General features: G+C 31.4%; 2 protein-coding genes across 3 annotated transcripts in view; both read right to left on the bottom strand.

Annotated features, from left to right (window-relative positions):
- Nucleotides 1-2,587: 2,587 nt before the first annotated feature.
- The window catches only part of LOC134721244 (laminin-like protein epi-1), a 75,768-nt gene continuing 53,681 nt past the window's right edge, over nucleotides 2,588-24,674 (bottom strand). Inside the window, exons 51-74 of one of the 2 annotated variants that reach the window (XM_063584075.1) lie at nucleotides 23,425-23,518; nucleotides 22,867-22,974; nucleotides 22,281-22,466; nucleotides 21,795-21,949; nucleotides 21,315-21,488; nucleotides 20,712-20,845; nucleotides 20,126-20,285; nucleotides 19,548-19,672; nucleotides 19,045-19,382; nucleotides 17,893-17,989; nucleotides 17,139-17,256; nucleotides 16,767-16,907; nucleotides 16,294-16,442; nucleotides 15,620-15,799; nucleotides 11,788-11,927; nucleotides 10,405-10,549; nucleotides 9,904-10,093; nucleotides 8,527-8,703; nucleotides 7,763-7,777; nucleotides 5,591-5,747; nucleotides 4,795-4,928; nucleotides 4,233-4,332; nucleotides 3,568-3,690; nucleotides 2,588-2,970 (exon numbers count right to left, since the gene is read on the bottom strand). In XM_063584075.1, coding sequence (XP_063440145.1) covers nucleotides 2,831-2,970; nucleotides 3,568-3,690; nucleotides 4,233-4,332; nucleotides 4,795-4,928; nucleotides 5,591-5,747; nucleotides 7,763-7,777; nucleotides 8,527-8,703; nucleotides 9,904-10,093; nucleotides 10,405-10,549; nucleotides 11,788-11,927; nucleotides 15,620-15,799; nucleotides 16,294-16,442; nucleotides 16,767-16,907; nucleotides 17,139-17,256; nucleotides 17,893-17,989; nucleotides 19,045-19,382; nucleotides 19,548-19,672; nucleotides 20,126-20,285; nucleotides 20,712-20,845; nucleotides 21,315-21,488; nucleotides 21,795-21,949; nucleotides 22,281-22,466; nucleotides 22,867-22,974; nucleotides 23,425-23,518 — 3,480 coding nt within the window. In that variant the 3' untranslated portion in view covers nucleotides 2,588-2,830. The remainder of the gene's footprint in view (nucleotides 2,971-3,567; nucleotides 3,691-4,232; nucleotides 4,333-4,794; nucleotides 4,929-5,590; nucleotides 5,748-7,762; nucleotides 7,778-8,526; nucleotides 8,704-9,903; nucleotides 10,094-10,404; nucleotides 10,550-11,787; nucleotides 11,928-15,619; nucleotides 15,800-16,293; nucleotides 16,443-16,766; nucleotides 16,908-17,138; nucleotides 17,257-17,892; nucleotides 17,990-19,044; nucleotides 19,383-19,547; nucleotides 19,673-20,125; nucleotides 20,286-20,711; nucleotides 20,846-21,314; nucleotides 21,489-21,794; nucleotides 21,950-22,280; nucleotides 22,467-22,866; nucleotides 22,975-23,424; nucleotides 23,519-24,674) is intronic. The other variant, XM_063584085.1, reaches the window with a different exon arrangement.
- On the bottom strand, nucleotides 12,105-15,096 carry LOC134721254 (zinc finger protein 862-like). Its single transcript, XM_063584100.1, has 2 exons — nucleotides 13,512-15,096; nucleotides 12,105-13,206 (listed from the first exon to the last, which is right to left on the bottom strand). Exons 1-2 carry the CDS (start codon nucleotides 14,930-14,932, stop codon nucleotides 12,636-12,638), a joined length of 1,992 nt encoding a protein of 663 aa, XP_063440170.1. The 5' UTR covers nucleotides 14,933-15,096; the 3' UTR covers nucleotides 12,105-12,635.

Genomic DNA, 24,674 nt, shown 5'->3' with positions numbered 1-24,674 from the left:
AATAAACACAATATTTTTATTTTATCTGTTTTAATATTTTAATACATTTAGGAAACTGATTCCTCACAGTTTTAATACTGGAGTACAAACAAATGGTTCAAAACATGAGCTAAATGTACATAAATATGTCCACAAATATATGTTTCCACTGAACCAAGAATATGCAAGGATTTAAAAGATATTTATACTATTTATTGAAAAATATACAGTAATGCCATATTTTCTAAATTTGAAAAAAAAACCATATATGTCATCTGATTCAAATATAATTTTATCTCTCAGCTATTTCAGATTTATTTTGAAAGAACGAGTGATCGAATCAAATGGAGTTTAATGAATCATAAACACAAAAAAGTTTTGATATATTTTGTACATTGTATAAAACACATTTTATTTTTAGTAATCTAAATATATCCAAATGTACAATTGTAATATTCTTAGTTCAGTGAAATATTCAATATCAATATCAATATGTAAAAGGGGGAAGACGTTTAATAAAAATCAATATAAAAGATTGTACAGCCACAAAAATGGTATAAAAACTGGATGTAAATGATTGTTTACTGAATGCGTAGATTTACATTCTCAGATCTATTTCATTGTTTCAGAATCTGAAGCATTCTGGGTAATATTTTTGAGTAGTACACCAGAACTATGTGATTCTGAAACTGCAAATTGTTAAAAACAGAAAATAAATCTTATAAAAATATTAAATTACAATACTTCACACACTAAAGTTTAAATAGGAGCAGAATTAAAAAAACTAAAATTTAATAAATATAAACTATTCTTACTGTAACACAGACATTTAGCTGGAAGCAATGTCAACAATAACATAAGCTTGTATCATCATAAAATTTAATGTGAATGTTCATACACATTTTAGTTGTCCAAGTTGAAATTAAAAAGAAATTTATTTCTATCACTTATGATAAAATATCTTGTTTAGCCACCAACGATCTATAAACAATACCAATAACATGTTTTTATGTCACCTAGCGGAGTAGAATATGTTTTAGTTTAAAATTTCTAAAGATTGAAGATATAAATGGGAGAAGGATGAACAAAAGACGAGGTGTATATCCACTTTAGTAAACCAGTGTATCAATATGACTTTCCCATCAATTTAATTGCATAGAAACTTTATCTATCCCTTATCCTTTAACATATCAAAATAATGAACTTTTTTTTGTATTAGCAGTCCTTTTGAATTTCTAAAACAACAGTTCTTTTTTTTTTTTTTTTGATAAAGATATTTCAACACTCGAGTCTATTTATAAAAAAAATAAAAAATATAGTGTCATCTATTGCTGATTATTTTCTATCTTATTACTTTCAATTGAACATGCATTATAACCCCCCTTTTTATTGGAGTAAATGTTTTAACTTTTATTGGAGTAAATGTTTTAACTTTTATTGGAGTAAATGTTTTAACTATCACAAATTGGAACCCAAATGATCTTTATGGTTATAAAGGGAAGTAACTTTTTTATGATAATTGAACTGATTAAGGTTAACATCACAACCAGAGTATTTATTTCTTGCAAGTTGCTTGAAAAGTTCATATCATTATATAATTAATTATAAATTTCACCAAAAATCAAAAGGACTGCTAAAATAACTATAAATCTGAATACAAAGAAATATTGTGATGTTATCTGATTATGGGATTAATAAACTATAAATAAAATTTATTATATGAAATTTATATTTCTCTTTCAGTCTGAAAATTAGTAAGATTATAATTTCAAAATTTTTATTTAAAATATAAATTTAGAAATATTTAAGAGCCATCTTTAACAAAAGTTTGATTATTGGAATTTCTTTGTATTCAAATTAAAGCCACTAAATATACTTGAGATTGGTCTTTACACACGAGATGATCCAAACAGAAAAATGAAAACGCCATTTTGTCAGTCTCATAGATTATTGCACAATACATCATCATCCTAATTGTATTCTGCACAAGAGTAGCAAGTTTCACAGACACTTTGCTGTACCACATCTATCCAAAATATCTTTATAATCAAACATCATTAATTTCTAGATTTTAAAAACACCTCATATAGTAGTTCATTTTAATTAACTTATATAGTGGTACATTGTCTTTCCATTTCATAATTTCTTCAATGCATTTCAGATCTTAACTTGGTGTAAATAGATACATGGCAGAAAACAAATTATACATATAATATTTATTGTTTATTACAAAATACATAATTGAAAAACATGACATGTATACTTTTTTTGGCCTCTGGGGTACAAATGATTGTCTATTACCCTGAATATAAAATAATGATTTATTTTAGTCGATTACAGTTTATTAAATAAATATTTGAGCAGTACTCCATATTACCCTGATTAAAAGACTAGTCAAAATCATAAAAATAAACATCATTTCACTGTTTAAAAATAATAAAACATTTAGAAATTGCTTATTGCAAATCAAACCATTTCTATAGTAATTCATTTCCTTTATTTTTTATAACATAGGAATTGTATGGTAATTCATTTATGCAAAACCTGTCATTAATAAATGTTGTTCTTTTCATAAGATTTTATAATACTTAATTGCATTTATATATGAAATATTTCTTTGAATATATAACTTCACATTTAATCTGTGATGTTTTCACAATCCTAACAAGTTTAAACTATCAATGATTAACAATTATTTGTTAAACACTCTTTGTCTATACAAAAAGGTGAAGTTTTCATAAAAACAAAAAACAACATGTGAAGTAGCACCATTGTAAATATATTTTTGATTGTACATGCATATTAAAAAATAAATCTTCTGTTTGGATCATCCTGGGTCAGAGTATTATCATCAGTTTACTGGACAAGCATCAAGGTTAACATCGCCGTTAGCAACACCACCAGATATGTATCGAGGTTTGTCATCAATCATTAGGTTACGCATACAACCAATCAGATTGCTGTCTGCCAACATACCATCTCTTTCAAAGTCTGAAAAATTTCATATATAGGAATCAATATTCTATAAATACAAAATGATCTTTCAAGCTCATATAAAGAAAAAAATGGGTTACTGTTTACTTAAAAAAAACTCTCTTAAAAAATGCAATTTTCTTCTTCAATCTCAACCAGTAAGAAAATATTTCTGTGATGTTGTTCTCAATGTGACAGATTCCTGGTTGAGATCACAGGATAAGAAAAATAAACATCTGGGTACCATAACATCATACTGACATTTTAATGAGCTTTAGCCCACATCGCTAGAAGCCTCAAAACAATTCATACACTGTGACCAAATGTCTAAGTAAAATATTGAAATTTTCAATATCATTAATATTTCCAAGGGGCATAACTCTATACGTGTGAGAGTGATAACAAGACCAAGCGAACAGACAACTGTTATTTCTATGTTCACTGCACGGGGTCAATTAAAGAAGGAACAGTCATGGCTATTAATAAAGAATTGAATGAAACATAAATAAGATTTGTTGTTACATGTATCTATATCTAGATTTATCAACTAATACCAAATACATTAACTCCTTTATAAATACTTTTAAGAAGTTTTGTAAACTGAATTTGACCTACCTGGAACCCCTCCAATATAAAGTGGATTCTTTGTTTCAGCAGATGATGATCCTGGTTTACCTTCACCATGTGGAACATCCTCACCATCTACTTTCATCAATAAAACATTCTTAGCTTTTGTAGCTGAAAGAAGGTAAAGAAATGTATAAATAACAAACATATTAAATCAGATATTTTATAAATAAAAATACAAATTTGGCCGCTATCCATGTTAATTTATCCTAGAAACATTTCAAAGTTGTGTCACTATGAGATGAAGCATAAAGACCATATCTTGGAACCAGTAGGTAAACATTCAAGATATCTATAAATAAAGAAAGTTCTTCCCAAAAGAGGCATTTGAAACAGATGTATTTACAAAGTTCAAACCTATAAGTGGTATATACACAGAGGCAGATTTTAAAGGTTTTTAGGGGGCCTGGGGCCCCCCACTTTTGTGGAAAAAATTTGGTTGATTATATATGGAATCACTGGAGGGCCTCCAGTTATAAGCAGTCAATGGGACTCCACTAAAGAAAATTCCTGGATCCACCACTGAAACATGATGTTTCAAAAGAAAAATTATCTCTGTAGACATGCTGATTGCAATACGCACATGTTTGTCCCAGTACTATCAAGTATAAAATTTAATTTAAAAGGAGGTTAAAATATATAAAATTAATTACCTTCAATTTTATGCCACTGACTGTCACATAATTTATTGGCTACTTGTGGAGTATATCTAGTAGAGAATTCGCCACCACCATTATCAGCTGTTAATATTAGCTGAAAAAAATTAAAAAGATAAAACATTGTAGAATTCTTTAAAATGTTTATCTTTAAATATGTTGGGTTCATTGTCCTTCATCTTTAGAAGTTTGGACTGCTTGGATTTCATTTCATCATTCCTCTGATTAGAATTACTGTAAATTCAGAAATTATTGCGTGCCTTTATTATTGCAATTTTGTCATTTTTGACTATAATGGGATTTTAATTTTTACGATTTTGAGAAAAAACTTGTTTACTTCATCCAAAATAATTCAAAATGCGAGTTTTAATTATTGCATTTAGAACTCTGTCGCATTTTTCCCATTAATAAAAACCTTGCATTACTTTCTGAATTTACAGTACATAAATATGCTTTCAAATCTAACACACTATTCTTCAACAGCCATTACATGTACAAATGTACGTAAATAGTGAATTTTCATAGCAATTGATAATCCTATATTTATATTATCACTAACCTCTCCATTAACCATCTGTAGAAGTAAGAAGTCACCACCATTATCAGCGTGAACAGACAACAAGACACCAGTTAAACTTCTGGGTCTCACTTCTAATGATATGGTGATGTCAACACCGACAGAGAACGTGTCATCTGTAAATAATCAGATAATTAATACAGATTTTTAATACAAGTGTTACTAGATTGGTTTAGGGAAGCTTAATTCCCATTAAAATACTGATCTACACTTATTTCTAAAATTGTCTAAGATGTAATGAGTGTCTTCGTGGGTTTTTTGATTATATGACTGCTTGGCATGCTGTTTGGCCATTTTTGTAGTGATTATTTGATGAACAGGCAAAATATTTCATGACTATTTGATAACTTAGGACTATATTTATGATTTTTGATTATCTGGTATAATTTTTTTTTAATAATTATGTGATTATATAGGCAAAACAAATCATATTATGAGGCTTCGTTCACACGCACATTTAATTCGAATCGAATGCGCATAAAATTCGCTAATCGCGTTCACACACTCTTCTTTTTTAATTGAATTACCCAATTCAAATCAGAAATATGTTTTTGTTAATATGAATTAAAAGTTAACGTCGTTATGAGAGTAAAGCGATTTTGATGTGCATTGCAATTCAAATTAGAATTGACATTAGGACGTAAAACATTTCGAATGCGAATTAAACTAATTCGAATTAGTTAATGGGAATCGAATTTGAATTATGTGTGAACTCAGCATTAAACTTGGACATCCCCATGGGGTCTCTATAATTAAGACATTTTCCCTTTTTCCATACCTAATTGAACATATCCACCATTATTGAAGAAGAAAGATCCTGACTCGTAATTAGCAGTATAACATCTTCTGACATCATTCTCTACAATAGGTGTAGGCATGGGTTTACCACTTAATGTCAAGTCAGCAATACAGCCTTGGAAAGCAGTGGATACACCCTGAATAAAATAGATCAATTATTATATAAATGAAAAAAATCATATTAATTTTTGTACCTTGGGTTAAGTCAGATGTTAAAAAGCATTATCAATTTTTATTCAGCTTCATTTCATTCGTGCTATAAAATTGTTATCACAGTTTCAGGTTGCAGACATCAATCTTAGATTTTACAGTCACAAATGTCAGTTTTGAACTTAACTCATACTTACTTTTTAAAAGTAAAATCAATAATTGACATCAGCATGAATGAAAATACAATACAAATACATGTGTGTATTCCTTAAAATCTCTTCTATGTAATGGTGAAATAATTATAGAAGGGAAAGCAACATAAAACCTTGAACATAGCCAAATTTCACTTGTTTCAACTTTTAAATCTGTAATGTTCCAACAATTAGGAAATACATGTATAGTCCCGCTGCGAATGTTTGCACCTGTCCTAAGTCAGGAATCTGATGTACAGTAGTTGTCGTATGTGTATGTAATTTATACATGTTTCTCGTTTTCTTGTTTTTTTGTATATAGATTAGACCCTAGGTTTTCCCGTTTGAATGGTTTTACACTAGTAATTTTGGTGCCCTTTATAGCTTGTTGTTCGGTGTGAGCCAAGGCTCCATGTTGAAGGCCGTACATTGACCAATAATTGGTTACTTTATTTTAAATTGTTATTTGGATGGAGAGTTGTCTCATTGGCACTCACACCACATCTTCCTATATCTAATAACTTTATTTAGCCATTTTTGCTTGAATCCACCTTTTCAGTCAATCAGAAACAACAAGAATGTGTCCCAAGTACACGGATGCCCCACTCGCACTATCAGTTTCTATGTTCAGTGGACCGTGAAATTAGGGTCAAAACTTTAATTTGGAATTAAAATTACAAAGATCATATCATAGGGAACATGTGTACTAAGTTTCAAGTTGATTAGACTTCAACTTCTTCAAAAACTACCTTGACCAAAAACTTTAACCTGAAGCGAACGGACGCATAGACGGACGGACGGACGAACGGAGGCACATACCAGAAAACATAATGCCCCTCTACTATCGTAGGTGGAGCACAAAAATCCATATAAAAGTGAGATATATTTATATCCATGTGCAAAGGAACAATTTAATTTCTATTTCGTTCAAAATATCATGGAATTCAAGAATTTGCTAAATGTACTGTTGTTTTTAATATATTAATCATTCCTAAGGAAAATATGTAATAAGAAAAACAAAAATTCAAACAGTTTGGAATTGGAAAACAAAATGATTTTTTTTTCTTTCTGTAGTATAGTGATGTACCATGGGAAAAAACTTTGGAGCATTGTGAATAAAAGTTGGAAATTGTTAAAAGACTGTTTAATATGTATTTGTTGTAGGAAAAACTTGAAAGTTATTACAGACATGGAGAGAGTCGTTACAGACTACAGGTTACCAATGTGACCAATAACGAGAAAGTCCTAACTAAACCAACTGAACTAACTTGTTAAATAGGAAAAAATAGTTTCTTTTTTGTTTTTAAATGAGAAGAATAAGTTATCTCCCATACCACATCAATGAATAAAGAAAATACCACAGAATTCCATCAAATAAGATTGATTTTCTTTTTAAATATGTTTGATGTCACAGAATCAAAAACAAACAGAATTCATCAATTTTCAGCTCTTTCTCTTAATAATTACAAGTATAAAATTTAAATTTCATAATATTATCAAACAGATAAATTCTTTTAGACTTTTGTGCTTACACAGCATGTACAATTGAAACATCATTCATGGCAGATCTGACAATTACTTTTAATGCCATTTAGAAGTGGAAGAGAGATGATTATTTTTTTTGTTACAGAAGTACAGGAACTTAACTAGACAAGGGAGATAATTCATTGAATTAAAATGAATATGTTAGAAAGCTTATTGTTTGTTAATTTTATATCGATATTATATCAAATATACATCTTAGAACAGAAAATATTTGTTATAGTAGACTGAGAGATGAAATTTGACTGGTCAATATACTCCAAACTTACATATGATAGCAAAACCTAGAAAAAGAGTCAATTGTAAAAATATGTGTATAATCTGCCAACTTTAATATTGTTACTTTTTATTTCTTTTGTTTGTAAGTGAAATTACTTTATTTCATACTAAATTCCAATGAATTTATTAATTTTTTTTCATGCATGCATCAAATTGCTGTGAAACGCTAAATATCCCTTAAATAACAGATATATGAAGGATTTCTGTTCACACAATTTGACACTCTGAACAAGCCTTAAAAATGTAGAATCTTCAACAATGGATTTAGTTGACCAGTGATGTTGAAATACCCATATTTGATGTCCCTGCTAGAATGTTAAATATTCTGTCAATAGTTGGGGAATAAAGCTCTATTTGGCAAAAAGTTGAGTTTTTCAAAGGATTGAAATACGAAAATTTGCTTTTCTATCTGAAACATACAATAATCAAACTGAAATATCGTTAAAATTAAGACATTCAAGCATTAAACTTTTTCTTTGTTAATTTCAATATTATTTTTTAAATGAAAGACATTTTAAATCTCCTCTGTATTGTATACCACTAAGAATGTTGCAGTGTTCTTGCTGAAAAGATTTAAAGATGTAAGTCTCAATGAAATGTTGTTTTTTTTCAAAACAACTAGGATGTTTCTTGAAAATGTCTGGATATAAATTATTTCTAATTTTTGTACAGTTGTCAATTAAGTGATGAATGAATTTACAGTCAAGCAATACTATTTATTCTTCATAAATGAAGAACCTTGTCAATGACTCACCATTAAATTTCGGCCGACTTTTGTTGTATATTCTTTATTATCAGGCATACCACCCACATAGTAAGGAGGCTTTACATTCAGTGACCTTGCTGAACCTTTGGACAGTCCATCTCCTTCAATAATCCTCTGACCATCTATCTCCATAGCACCTTGCTTCAAATTCCTCATAAACTTCACCTATAATAATACAAGATAAAATTGTCACATTTGTCACTCAAATTTAATTCATTCATAGACAGCATAACATTTTTTTTTTCTCAAAATCATTTTTTTACAGTGGTAAGAACAGGTCTTTTTTTACTTCTGGAATTAAATCATTTAGATCTTTTTATATGAAATGTATCTCAAATGATTTTTGAAGACTGGAAACAATTATTGGAAGAAGGGAATTGTAATACTTTGGCATCAACAATCAATTGCAATACAGTCCTTCCTTAAAATGATATCCTTCCTCTTCAGCTTTTATACAACTTTGTATCAGTACTTGCATATTAAACAGCACTGTCCATCTCTGTGTTAACAATAACTGTAAACTATAACTCACTATAACTTTCAATTAGAATTGCCTTTAAACAATATTTTTCTGTATTTGAAATTCTTTTATTGTGTACATTGACAATATAATTTTTAGTTGAATTTAGGTAAACAAGAATGTTTCATAAGTACACTGATGCCGCATCTGTACTATCACTTTCTATGTTCAATGGACCATGAAATTGGGATAAAATCTCTAATTTGGCATTAAAATTAGAAAGATCATATCATAGGGAACATGTTTACTAAGTTGCAAATTGATTGGACTTCAACTTCATCAAAAACTACCTCGACCAAAAACTTTAACCTGAAGTGGTACAAACAGACGAAAGGACGCACAGACCAGAAAACATAATGCCCATAAATGGGACATAAAATTTGTAAGGAACTATCTTTTTTTACACATCCATAGTTGCTTTGATGCCGTGTACGTCATCAACAACTTCTTGACATTACCTTTAGTTGTTTGACGTCAGAGGAGTTAAATAACAGAGTTTATTTCACATGTGAAATTATCACATATGAAATTATTTTGTTTCCAGTGAAATAAAAACCAAGCAATGTAATATCTACTTACAGTATGCCATTGTCCGTCATTGTTAGTTTGAGAACATGTCCATAACTTATAGTATGCCACTGTCCCCTATTTTAGGTTTTGAGAACAACATGTCCATAACTCATAGTATGCCACTGTCCCCTATTTTAAGTTTTGAGAACAACATGTCCATAACTTACAGTATGCCACTGTCCCCTATTTTAAGTTTTGAGAACAACATGTCCATAACTTATATTATGCCATTGTCCCCTATTTTAAGTTTTGAGAATAACTTATCCATAACTTACAGTATGCCATTGTCCATCGTTGTAAGTTTGAGGACTGGCAATCACAGCTTCTCCTGTTCCACAATCAAATGAGAAGATAATGTTGCCCTCCTTCATAAACAGTGACAAAAAATCTGTATGTCTTACATCAGATGCATAGAAAACAACACCATTACCAGACGTGGTCTTTAGCCGTACTTCAAATTCTGACCTGTTGGTTAAATTATAAGTGATCATTAGTCATAAATCAATTTGAAACATCTCCTTACTTCTATATATTAATATTCATATTTAAATGCAGTCAAATACATCATCCACTTAAAAGTTTCTTTTTACATTCAAAATGCAAATAAAAATTCAATACATATACTTGCTCACTTTTCAATTAAAATTCTTTAAATGTAAATTATAACTATAAAAAAAATCCTCCTTATCAGGAAAACATTATGTCTCATTTCAGATTTTAAAAAAATAATAGAAATCTGTGGATGTTACCAGACCTTATGTTAAGCAATTACATACTTGACTCTCAGTCCTGATGGCAACTGATCATACTCGAAGTAGCTGTAAGGAGATTTTCCAAAGAAGTGTCCTTCTCCCATGTCTGATGGTGCTCCTAAACTGGTAGGATTAGGTAGGACACACTGTGCTGGTTCTTCTGGTCCAGCTACAATATAGGAAGTAAATTATCAAAAGTCTAGACAGATTTGTGTTGACACACCATTTATTATAATGTCATGTAGTAAATTGAATAAATAAGTAATGTACCACCACCATTATTTTGTTTGAGTTGAACAAAATCTATTGGTGAAATCTTCAGAACTAACAAAACACATTTAATTACTGTAAATTCAGAAATTACTGTTTTTTTTTTTAATGCGAATTTATAGATTATCGTTGATTATCTCAACGAAGTTGATTTTCTCGCTTGAGCTGGTACAGCGAAAGTGAGAAAAGAAATTGAGTTGATATGACCAATGATAATCTGTTTATCGTTATTTTACCTATGACGACGTTGTCAATTACGTTAGCAACGCCACATGGCCTCCTTAATTTTTAGCGATAATTTTTCCATCTCAAGCGAGAAGCATGATATGAGAATTATCACAAAAAAAGATCAAAGGAAAAATGCACAAAATAGCGATAAAATGTGACTACGTGAGTATCATAATAATAGGAAATTGCATTTTGATATCTGATACATATACCTGTATGCAGATTTTCCTTCAATCACACATTTTTGTCCATTTGTAAAAATATCGAAATATCAAATGCACCCAGTAATTTCTGAAAGTCAATTTAGATCTGTCTTGGACTTGGTATTATCTGTACACATCAGCATAATTCATTATTGTCTGAAAGGCTACTTTAAAACAGTACTGATATGACTGCAAGTAAATTTTCTGAACAGTACAAAAAAACTTTGATTTGAAAATCAATATAACATTTTAAGATTAAAACTTATTTATTAGTGGTTTTTGATGGTTTTAATTGACATTTTAATCCCATGACACAATATAGTGCAAAGGTGATAAAAATACCAAGCATTTGTGTATTTGCCTGGTATTGTAAGCACTCTCATATATACAATCTTGCAAGTTCATTATGATATTTATATGTAGGATTATATCAGTAATGTCTCAGACAACTTCAAAAATGATAAACTTCTTTTGAGGAATTTAGTACCTAGGAAATTCTGTGCATCCATTAAGTTTTTTAGGCTCTGTAACATGTATATTCCTATCCAGATTTGACCGATTTTTTATAAAAAGTTCATATCAAAGCCATTTTTCATGAACACGCTACATGAGAAATTGCAATTAATCACAATCAATTACAATTACCTAATCTCTGCCCATAGTCTAGAAATATTATATTCTACAATAGCAAAGTGTGAATAGTTACCTGGTGATGTTAAACCACTAGGAGCCGGAGTGGTTCGAATAACAGGTTCCTCAATTTTGGCTCCTGGATGTACCATGGGACAATCACTGAACTTAGCTCCTCTTACATTTTGGTTTGGAATACTAGCAAAGTTTAAGAATCTGAAAGTAAAGAGTTCACAATTTACAATCATGTCACAGTTACATCAATTAATTTCAAAGCCACAAAGCAAAAAAATTAATAAAAGGGTGATGTAATCCTCTAGTAGGACTATTAAGACTTCAAATGTGTAAAATTCTCATTTACATAGTTAAACCTCAACTTACAGGTATTGCAGACCTGCCAACTTTTGAAAACCTTCATGGGGGATTTTCCCCGCGGGATAAAAAAATTTGTGTATCGCTTCATCTTATGACTGTATTTTTTTTTAATGTCCAGTAGAAAGTATTTCATGTATATTTTGGATCATTTTTTTTTTTTTTTTTGCTCTTGAGTCTGTTTTGATGCTTGTGTGCATCATTCTGAATAAAGACATTTCTTTCTTTTGTTTCATTTGTTTTATTTGTTTGATTTCAGTGTTTTATTTGTATTTTTACTATATTGATTTAAAATGAATTAATAAACAATGACTTAGTTGTTTATACTTGTGATTTTGTTGCCTCATTATGTCATTAAAACAAACTAAATGTCATTAATAATATTTATTAGCATTTAAAGGAGATAAAACAATACAAAACAATACATAACAATAATACACAAGGAGCATAAAAACATGAAAGCTACTAATGTTCATTTTGCACTAAGAAGAAAGCACTAAGTTACATTGTCATCACTTAAAATTGTCAGCCCTATAAAATTGTCATTTAGCACTAGTTTCCACAGTCTTTGTTGTAAGCAACACATGCTTTCTTTGCTGTCTTCAACAAGTCTTTATCTGGTTTTAGCTGGAAGCATGCACAGTCTGAGTTTATCTTAGTGGTGAGTAGATCACAGAGTGTAGAGTTGTCCAGTGATGCCCTGTGTTCTGTGTGTATCTTCTTGACCATACTGAAGACTCTCTCACAATCTGCATTGGAGTTGGGTATACAGCACATTGCTCTAGTGACTCTGGTTAGTAGTGGAAACCTTGCTGTTCTTGTTATCTTGTTTGTCATTGCTGAAACTGCAGCCCAGTAGGAGTCTACTCTGGTATCTGAGTCAAACTTGGGTAGCTCATCAACTGGTGACACCTGGTAGTCAATGAACTCTTCTTCCAATGCTGCAAACTGGGTAGATGGTACAAGTACTGGAAATCTCTTGACAATCTTCAGTGTGTCATTGAAGTCAAGATTACCTCTCTCTGCTGGGTTGAGGAATGCCAAACATGAAACAACTGGATCATTGAAGGGAAACTTGGTCACCATCTTCTTAACTACTGCACAATAGAATTGACGAACTGAACTGAAAAAGAAAGAAAATAATAAACATCTAAGACTATAACAGCACACTTAAGCAGAAGAATACAAATCATATTTTATCTATTAAATTGTTTTGTCCAGTGGCAAATACTTCATGCATGTTCAGAAAAGTTAACTCATTAATATTTTACTTCATTGACACATACCACAACTGCTATGTAAGTTATAAAAAATAGTAATCTCATTGTTTTGTATAATGATTGAATGTCCAGTGGGAAGTACTTGACTTTGTATCTTATTGACATATACCCCAAATGCTTATAATTTATAGTAAAATGTTATAAATACCTAAAAAGTTTCTGAAGTACTGTTGGAGATATGTCATCTGAGTGGTCATACAGGTAGCCTCTTGCCTTGGGTCCAATGCTAAGAATACTGTTGGGTAGGTGGTTGTCAGGATTACTGTAATCTATAGTTGTGAGATCTGGAGTAGTCTGTATGAGTTTTGCCTTGACGAATTTTCCCAGGAAGGTTCTTAGAAGAGTCTTCATCTCTGCTGCCAGGTAACCAATACGTGCCTCTGAAGCTTGGAAGATGGTGTTAAAGTTGTTGAGTGGTCCCAAGATGAAGCTGAGAAAGTAGAAGTATAGGTGGATCTCATGGTCACTGAGTTGAGCTGCTACTCTCTGAATGCGTCCGGGTTTCTCTACCTCACAGTGAGAGTTGAAGTAACTGGTGAGAGCTGGCCAGTGGTGAAGAGTGCGGTCAACACAGGTTTCTAAGCTGAGCCATCTTGTAGTTGCATGTTTGAGTAACTTGCTTGGTTCTACATCACAGAAGTCTAGGAACTCTTTGTACTGTTCTTTTCGCTTTGAGCTATGGTGGAAGTGGTAGTAGATGTCTACAAGCATGTCATCAATGGATACTGGTAGGGCTTTAACACCGGCTACTGCACAAAGGTTGGCTAAGTGGCATACACAACCAAAGTCAAAAACGTCTGGTGACTGTTCTTTGATGCGGGTCATCACTGAGTTGTTCTTTCCCATCATCACACTGCAGTTGTCTGACATGAAGCTAAGTACATTAGTCCAAGGTATGGTGTAGTTGGCAAAGGTCTGCTGTAGTTGGTCGAAGATGTTCTGTGAAGTTCCTATGTTGCAGATTGGCATAGTTAAGAATCTGGTCTTGGCACTGTCTGAAGTGAAGTATCTTACTAAAATGGCAAGGCATTTATCAGTGTTTCTGTCGTTGCTTTCATCTATTGCAAGTGAGAATGGCTGTGTTCTTAAGTTGGTGATAACATCTTGCTGAAGTGCAGGAGCTAGGGATCTTTTGACGATCTGAGTAGCCTTGGTTCTGCCACAAGCAAATTTGGTTGCGATCTTGCTATCTGGAAACATCACTTTGCATAGTTTGGTGAAATGGTCTGCATAAGAGAATGGTATGTTGTGTTCAGCTATAGAGTAGGCAAAGAGGACTTCTGCTTGTGTCACACCATCATCATCGGGACGGGTGAAGAAGTTGGAGGCAGACTTGGTACTGTTCTGAGCTTGTAGGTTCTTAATGTGCATTGCTGTGTTGGTGTGTTTATTAACATCATTAAGGCCACCGTGATCTATTCTGAAGTCTTTATTGCATAATTTGCAGTAGGCATGGGAGTCTCCTATGTTGGACTTGGTCAACCAGCTTGAAAACTTAAGGTCATTCTGCCATTTTTCAAGAAAACGGCATGGCATACGTTTCTTCTTGCTGGGTGGAGTAACAACCATTGTGATAGTTTGAACTGATATGATTCAGTACCATTTTTCATATTATTTTTATAACAATTAATTGTCTCAATGTGCAAACAGCATCCAAGCCTTTACGTTTAATTTGCAAAATTCTTTTGATCATTATTTATCACCCAGATAAATTATTAATTTTGTTCACCTGATTAAAGTATTTTTTAACTAGCTTATTTTATTAGAAAATAATTAATCTCAATTAAAGAAAGATAAATAAAAAAATTAAAACAGCTAATTACACAAGTCCCAAGCTGATCGGTATAAATAACAAAGATCAATAATTTTATTACCAATTAAGAGCCATAAACCTTGACAAATCATTGATTTTATCCAGGCACGTGTATATGTTTACATAATACTTCAGTGTCAAAACAGATCGATAATCCTCAGGTAAATCAACATGACCCGAATATCAGATACTACGATGAATTTGATTGGATAATATCTCTATGTTGTACTCCATTACCGGAAATCGGTAAGAACAAAATTTTCTCGGGTAGAATTTGTGAAAATCGGGTTTTCTGCTTGTTTTAGGAACCCGATATCGGGATTCGGGTTGAAGCATGAAAATCGGGATAATACCGCTAAAATCGGGATAGTTGGCAGGTCTGGTATTGTCTTATAAGGAAAATCTGATAAAGAGTTTGAGTTATCTTCCCTTACACTACTTACTTGTTGTTAACTGTGACATCAGATATACACCCTACAAATGGGCTGGTGGATCCTACCAAAGCATCAGGAAGTATTCCATCAAATCCTCCAAAGTAAAGGACTGGATTTGTAGTTACGCTAGAGTCGTCTCCCTTTGACATTCTATTTACCATCTCTCTGTCATCTATATTCATCATTAGTCTGTTAGAATAAATCTTGTATTTAAAAAGAGCTAGTGAGCATATTTTTTTAATAGAAAAGTTAGCTGTAAATATTGCTGTCTTTTCAAATTGCTTTGAAATAGGTAAGCCTCATTTTCGGATACCAACAATTTCATAGTTGCATACCTTTAGGTACAACAAATAATGCATTATATTCTGCATTGAAAATCAAATCTTAAATGCTGAAAGATGGCTAAAAACTGCAATTTCAATAGATTTTTTATAGATTTTTTATCAAATTTTTATTTCGAAAAAAAATCAAAGGGCATATTAGTACTTTTGGAAATACTTAAATTTGTAGAAATGTGGGAAGTTTTGCAGGTGAATATAAATTCTCAATTAAATTGTGTATTTAAAATAATAATAATAAACTGCATAGTTAATTCTCATCCACTTTAATAATAGAAGTCAGATAAGTTTCCAATAGTGATGAGATTACCATGGTTACAGTTACCATAACAATATGTGACTTACTTCTTTCCCATCTTCATTAGAGATAAGTAATGCCACTCTCCATCATTATATTTAGAACTAACATCACTTTCTATTGTGGTCAGATCATTTCCTGCATCACTTGTCACAATGATACGACCATTCACAACTGATACAGAAAACACTTCATCCTGAAAAAAACAAAACATTTACAGTCTATTTTATGGTTAGGAAACTGGTTCTTTTTTTACTTTTTCATGTTTGAGTCACTTTCAGCTCTCTTGCATTTACAATCATTGCAAATTCTTGTGATCTAAGAGTCCATTAGAGAGAAATTAAATCAGATTGGTTTGAATAACTGTAAGCCTGTCCCCCAGTTAGGGTATTGGCGTAATCTTAATGGTACAATCTGACAAAATTTTCAGTTCTAATACTAGGATGCAGCTCCCTTAGTCAAAGTTGACCCCTATTGACTTATTTACAGTAAAAAAATCTACCTAAATATATATTCTTACCTTTGCATTATTACCAGCATACAATAGCAAGCTGTTATTGGTCAATGTCTTCATTTTAAAGGTCACATCAAAGTTTTCTCCAATACTATCTGTCACCATGGCAACATGGCCAGTAGAGGCAAAATTGGCTGTTCTTCTTATCTGAAATTGAACAAATTCAAAATTATTTCCTTTGAATCTAAGATTGGAAAAGTTTGTGGAGTATTTTCAATATATAGGCAAAATCTTTTTATGGGTAAATATTTGTTACTTTAAGGTATTTATTCTTCTCACAGTGGAATGGATTAAGTTATAAAAATTCAAGAAAGATGGCATATCAAAATCTTTAATTTGAGGAAAAGTTTAAAAAATATTCTCAGAACAATATTTTACCTTAGCTGGACATCCAGGCAAGACTCCTAATGCCCTGGTGTTCTTATTTAGATCCCAAATGGTGGCATCAAACTGTACATCCTTTACACAACCATCAAATCCTATTGAACTCACATACCTGTTCAAAAACAAAATTATAATTTCAAAAGAAAATAGAAAATAAACAAGAATGAATGCTAACTTATGCAAAGCATATCCAAACTTGTAATTCAAGGTATCAAAATACAAGAAACAAGTGTCCTACAAATCTGGAAAGTGCAAACATATTTCAACTCATTACTGTAGGCTGGCTGACCAAGTCAATTGGTTAGTGATCGTTACTATAAATTAAAAAAGATCGGACTAAGAATTTGAAGTTCATTAAACATATAAAAAAATTATTAGTGTTCTGAAAACAGGCAGTTGGTATTTGACAGATCTCAAAAGAGCTATGGTTTTCAAAATTAAAAGAAACCTACATTGCTTAAACCATTTTGTCACTAACATTACCAGAGTAAAACTATATTTTGGACAGACTGAAATCCCAAGAGTAAAATGGCACTTCCTATGATCATCCAGTTCACTCTTTTAGCATTTGAAAAGAACACTAAATATGACAGCTTATACTAAATTCATATCAAGAGCTTCTGAATAGGATGTTTCAATTATGTTCTTTTCAAACTCTGCCTCTTGTTGAGTGATATGTGATTGGCAATAATACCACATTTTCTTATTTATATTATTTGATAATGATAAATTTTGTTTAAGCACTTACTTATCTACAGGGGTAAGGAATTCATTGTATCCTCCAATAAAGATAGAATCTTCATAAGCTAGCTCCTTTAGATTGCCAGGGGAAAATCCAGATACTCCTAAAATATACATACAGTGACATAAATAACAATGATAATTATGTTAAGATTGAATCAAAACTCCAGTCATGTTTTCATGAAATGAACTTGATACATACATCCTAACATCACAACTCTTGGAACTCATGCAATATATACAATAGAAATAAACATGCCATTTAAATATGACTCAAATAAACATAAAGATAATATTCTTGAGACCTGTATAACTATACTAATAAATCCAACAATTTACAGACATTTTCGTCAATTTTATTTCATTTTTTTATAAACATAAACCCATTACCAAAGATTCATAAAAAGCACTCAAAGCACTTTTGAGTTACAGCTCAAAAACTCAGAAAAAACCTGTTTATGAATAAAATCCCATTACTCTGAAGCGTAAAATCTAAAATTTATAACAATCGCACAGGAGCTTACCTCAATAGATAACAAGAATGTGTCCACAGTACACAGATGCCCCACTCACACTATCATTTTCTATGTTTAGTGGACCGTGAAATTGGAATAAATTCTCTAATTTGGCATTAAAATTAGAATGATGTTATCAAAGGGAACATGTACACTAAGTTTCAAGTTGATTGGACTTCTACTTTATCAAAATCTACCTTGACCAAAAACTTTAACCTGAAATTTGCACTATCATTTTCTATGTTCAGTGAACTGTAAAATTGGCGTCAAAACTCTAATTTGGCATTTAAATTAGAAAGATCATATCATAGGGCACATGTATACTAAGATTCAAGTTGATTGGACTTCAACTTCATCAAAAACTACCTTGACCAAAAACTTTAACCTGAAGCGGGACAGACGGATGGATGCACAGACAGACGGACGAACGAACGGAGGCATAGACCAGAAAACATAATGCCCCTCTACTATCATAGGTGGGGCATAAAAACAATTCTCCATAGATTCATGCAAATTGGTTAAAGCATTTTTGAGTTATTGTCCAACATGTTCACAACAGACGGATGGACAGAGAGACAACAGTTTAACATAATACATTCCATATTGGTGGATCATTAACCACCTTGAGATATCCAACAACTTACCGTCACTTCCATCCACTTTGAGATATCCTTCTGTTTCAATTCTCTGAGCCTCGATTGTGTGCCACTGTCCATCATTGTAAGTCTTATTAGACATCAGTTTGGCTGGCATGCCACCCAGATCATACTGGTAGAAGACATGTCCATCTCTCATTTCTAGAGATACGAAGTCTCTGTTCTTGCCCATGTACAAGATCAAGCCATTCTGGGAATATGTTTTAAATTTAAGAATCAGATCTCCTCCCTTATTTGGTTTAAAGCCTATAGCTTTGGCACTGACAGTAACATATCCTCGGCCATCAAATCGGAACCCGTTTGAAATCACTCCAGTCAGTTTGTTTCTGAAAATGGCAAACACATATCACTCATCACATGTACTTGCATATTTTATTCATCTAGGTTTTGGATAGGCTGGAAAGTTACATTAAATGAATTTAAAAATATTGAGAATCGTAAAAGTTTTTCTATAAGTTATGCTTAAGGTTCAGATTTAAATTAAAAGTTACCTTTCTTGTGCACCAACATAATTATTCTCCCCGTCTACGAAGTTCCATAATCCCATGGGTCTCTCATCCCACATGACTTCCTCCATGATACCTTGATAAGACCCAAATCCGATACCAGGTGGCAACTGAAATGTTTTAATCAAAATATGGTGAAATTTGATATTGTAAAAAGCAGTCTTAAAATAATTTTTTATTATAACATAGGTTTTCTTTACAAACAGTCTTTTGTGTGGATTAATAAACAGATAAACTTTGATTTCTTTTTAACTGGTTAATTGAAAGTCAGACACATAATATATTCCAATAGAATGTTACATGAAAATTAAAAGATCATCAACCTGTAGAAAAAAATTCCAACTGTCTGGTGGGTATGAACGAAAGATTGATTTATATAAAATGTCCATCTCATGATCTTCAAAAATATTGTTTTCAGATCTTATTTGCAATTGAACAATTTGAAGAAGGGTGATACCACCATAAAAATATAAAATCCAACTTCAAAAAAAAGTTTTGTTTTTCATGAAATTTAATGAAAATTCGGTCAGAGTTATTTCATACCCACAATTATTACAACTTACACTGACACCATACGGCACTCCACCCACATAGAATTTAGTGGTGTCAGGATCAAGTTCTAGTACAGTAAATGTTCCCTGAGCTTCTCCTTTTACGTCTTCTACATCAACATTGCCAAGGTCGTTTTCTTTTCTCAAGGTTAATGTTCCAACCTTTCCAATTCTGTTGTAGTTAAATAAAAAAATAACAATATAAAAGAAACTAGAATATCTCTTATATAAAGGTAAGCTATCAAGAATAACTACATTGATATCAGTGTGAATTGAACATACAAGGTCAGAAGAAGAAACAACAGTGATTGACACTGTATTGAGGCCCCTCATGGGGGGGGTCCTAGTAATCACATAATCACCATTTTTTTGCCAATATAATCACATAATCATTAAATATTTGCTTATCTTTAGTAATCAAATAATCATAAACTAAAAATACAGTCCTAATAATCATGAAATATTTGGCTTAATAATCAAATAATCATTAAAAAAACGTCCAAGTAATCACATAATCAAAAACCCCATGAGGGCCCTCTGAATCAAATTAATCTAAAGTTAAATGGTTGCTCTATAATCTGAGCAGTACAAATTTTACCTTTCAGCAATGATGTTATACCATCCTCCATCAGACAGGTCCCATGGATGGACGATCTCTGTAGGACCTTCTTGAGCTCCTAGATTGAATCTGAAAACAGTTTGTCCATTTCTCAGTTCTACTGACATGTAGTCCTACAAAAGTAAACAAATCTAAATTTATGACAAGACATAACATTATCAGGTAACTGGGAAAACTTAACCAGTTTTCAGAAATTTTCTTTCTTACAGTTTGAAAGAAAATTAAATTCTAAAGCAGTAGGCTGAACTTATGTCAAAAAAAAGTTCTTCAAAAAAATTACAAAAGGCTTTGTCCATTTCTAACTGGATATTATACTAAGTTTTTTTTTTTTTCAGATTAAAAAGTGCACTTGCAAAGCTCTTCCCTAAAGATAAAATTAATGCGGGGGATATTTGAACAATTGTAACTTTATTGCAAAATGAGCAAAAGCAAAATATGTCACCTTTACAGAAGCATTATTACCAATTCAACCAGTAAATGAAAATGGTTCTGTACAACTGGTCAATTTTGTTTTGATATTAGTATAGAAATATTCATGAAAATGTTTATTTTGAATATTATACACAGTAGGCATAATCTTACAGGAACCACTGGTCTGCCTGGAATATGATCTCCTCCTACATAGGCTAGCAAGGCATCTTTCTGTGTTGTCTGTATATACATGGACAATCTAGTGAAGGATCCTGCCTCATTAATGTTCTCTGGGTTACGTAATGTAACTGTGGTATTGCCAAGGAACTCCAATCCAACACGAATCTAGAAACAAAAAATTGTCAATGTATAGAAATAATTATTTATTTCAAAACTGTTAAAACTAAATTTTAAAGAAACAGAGCTTATAATATATCCAATGTGTTTACATTGACACACATCTTATATCAGCTAATTAATTAGTAAGGACAGAATTATCTGAGTGGATTTTACAATAGTAAATAATTTGCATGTTACAGTACGTATCAAATGTATCCTTTTTTTTCAAAATTCTTTAAGGCACACAAACCTTTTATAAGAGTGCTTAAAAAAAGTCTATATGGCTACTTTTGTGAGCACAGCACTACCTACCCTGTTAGCTTCATCTCTTGCTAATTTGATTTTCTCCTTCAATTCTGTAATATTGGCAATTACTCTGTCCTGCAAATCTTGTACTGTATTTTTCTGTACGTTAAGATCGTTAACGAGTTTCTCAATTTGTGGTACATTTTCTGACACATAAGTAACTGTAAAATCAAAAGATATCAATTGAGTTATAAGTTACAGTACAAATTCAAATATTTAATCTGATCCAACTAGTAAAAAATTATAATGTGTCATTATGATGAAATTTTTCATATAAAAGTCTTTTTTCTTTACTTTAAATAACTGATAAGCTATTCAATTTTTGGTACATGAAGGCAGAAATATTTTTTATAACTATCTTGCTTCACACAAGAGGCAAATAAACGTGTCCCTTGCCCATCAATGGCCAAAAAATTGTGAGTTCTTTTTCACATACATCTTTTTATTTTTGATGCCCCCAGGTCCCTAAAAACCCTTTGTTAAATAACTTACTCTGCTCCATAGCATCATTTGTGGCTTTGTTTGTATTGACAGTGTCAGTGGCTAGTGTTTCAACCTTTCTCTTGTCCTCAGGCAGTTTGCTAAGGATAGTACTGATTTTATTACGAGCATTAATGGCTTTCTGCTCTGCGTCTGTCGCCTTTTGTTGAGCATCCTGTGCACGTTGACCTACATTTCCTGTTGAGTAAATACACATGTTAAATCATTTAAAGGTTTTGTTTGTGTAGCCACAGAAATGAAAATAAACTATTTCAATTTAATGAATCCAATGTAATATATTTTGGTATACACGTGCCAGTCACATGACTTGGGAGAATCTTAAATGTTTTGAGACTAAATATGAACTAAAAGATGCACAATGACATCATGCAGCAATTTGTTTTAAAACTTAAAAGAAATTTTCTTAAAGAAGGCATCAATGTTGATAATTTATTTGAAGTTAATTCTTTCTGCGTTTGTGACTGGTTTTTATAACACTAAACAAACAAAAGACTGTCAAGGTGTGCCACAGGTAGTGGATTGATACTAATAATCATAGTTGGCAAGGCCCTCATTCAGTGGATTCAAATTTACTTACCAAAAGGCAGATCTCCCTGGATTTCATTCAATTCATTGGACACTTGAGCATTCAAATCTTTAACTTTCTCTGTCTCTTGTTTGGCATCTTCTAATCGTCCAGATAATTCTAAAAGATAATAATTTAATAATTTGGTATGCATTATTATACCTTGAGTACTATTTTTTGTGCATTTCCTCAGTAAAGAAGAGCATCAACTTTACATATTGGAAAAAATACAAATTTTAATACAAAATTATAAAGATGTAAGATTTAGCACCATTGAAAACACATCAAAATTAAAAAGGAGCAACTAAAATAAATAAACTATAGATCTATTGAAAAAATGATTTTTAAATCTTTAACTGGAAATTAGTCATTTTAATCTTTCTTAGACATTTTAACAACAATTTAAATGGTTTTGATCAACCCAGCAAAGTTTGAAAAAATCAATTACTGATCTGTTGGTGAAAAGAAGAAATTCATACTAAAAGATTAAATCAGAGCTCTATGTAACTATTGGTCTAAAAAAAAATACACAAATTTTGTTTATGGTCTTATTACACATCACTATAATACCTTGTTCTGTTCTAGTCATCATTGTTTTAGCTGCCTCTAACAAAATCATACTCTGGTTCTTAGATGCAGCTGAATTTACTCCAACACCATTAGACTACAAATATACATGTAAGCAATTTTAAAAATTCTTCTGACATATCTATTCATAACTATTGCATGAGACAGAAATACATTTACTTTTGGCAATGTTACAAGACATAATAAGTTCTAGTATTGTCTATATAGAGAACCTAAAAATATGACTGTGGATGTAAATTAGTGTAGTAGCACTTTTTGTTGATTTTATTAGTTTCAGTAAAATGCAAATTATAAAGTTCAAAGAAGTATAATTTTCTATAGGATGATTAAGTCTTTTGCAGAATAAAAAAATTCCATGGCCACATTAAATTTTCCTTAATTCCAAAACAATTGGTGTCCATGAATTTAATGAATCAACTGAATTTAATTTGAAAAATTCCTTGCAGAGACAATCAACTGTAATATAAATTATGATGTAAATAATGTTTAAAATAAATATATTTGGTTAGTTTTTAAGTTTAGTTTATATGTATCAAAAATCTAATAATGGTATGTGTATATTCATATACATTGTAATTATTGTTTCTTACACAATTTTAACTGAATTGAAACTTCAACAGTAGAATAGCCATTATATAAAATACATATTAAGAATATAGAACTTATTAAGTAGGTTATAGAAATAATTAATTTTTAACTTACAAATAACTGAATCTGAAAGAATTACGAAAATATAACCTCAATTTATCGGTTGGTCTATTGACACTAAGCAGAAACTGTTTGGCAAGTTGCAACAGTAGCAAGCACTTAATAAATTTGTGTGCTGATGACATGTTTTGCCATTTGCATTTCAATGCATCATATCATTTCACTCAGAATATACAAGAGGCGAAAGATACCAATGGGATATTCAAAACTAATGCCATGGCAAACAAACAAACAAAAAAAGACCAAAAGACTAACAACAGGAGGCAAATACAAGATGTAAAACTAAAGCCTGAGCCACACAAAACCCAGGGTGATCTAAGTTGCTTCTGCAGGGTTGGCAGATTCCATTAAGTTGCTCATGCAAGTACAAACACGATAATTATCTTATTCAGTACGTCACAAGGCTCTCAAAGTTATTGTCACAACCAAACAAAATCTTGCATTTAATCCTAGAACTTATTCAACCATATACTGAGAATGAGCTTCAAATATTCTCATCAGTTTACATAACAGCTTTTAACTAT

This window comes from Mytilus trossulus, chromosome 1, assembly GCF_036588685.1.
Source record: "Mytilus trossulus isolate FHL-02 chromosome 1, PNRI_Mtr1.1.1.hap1, whole genome shotgun sequence".
In the NCBI taxonomy this organism is placed as follows: domain Eukaryota; kingdom Metazoa; phylum Mollusca; class Bivalvia; order Mytilida; family Mytilidae; genus Mytilus; species Mytilus trossulus.
This window is presented reverse-complemented; position numbering and strand designations above follow the sequence as displayed.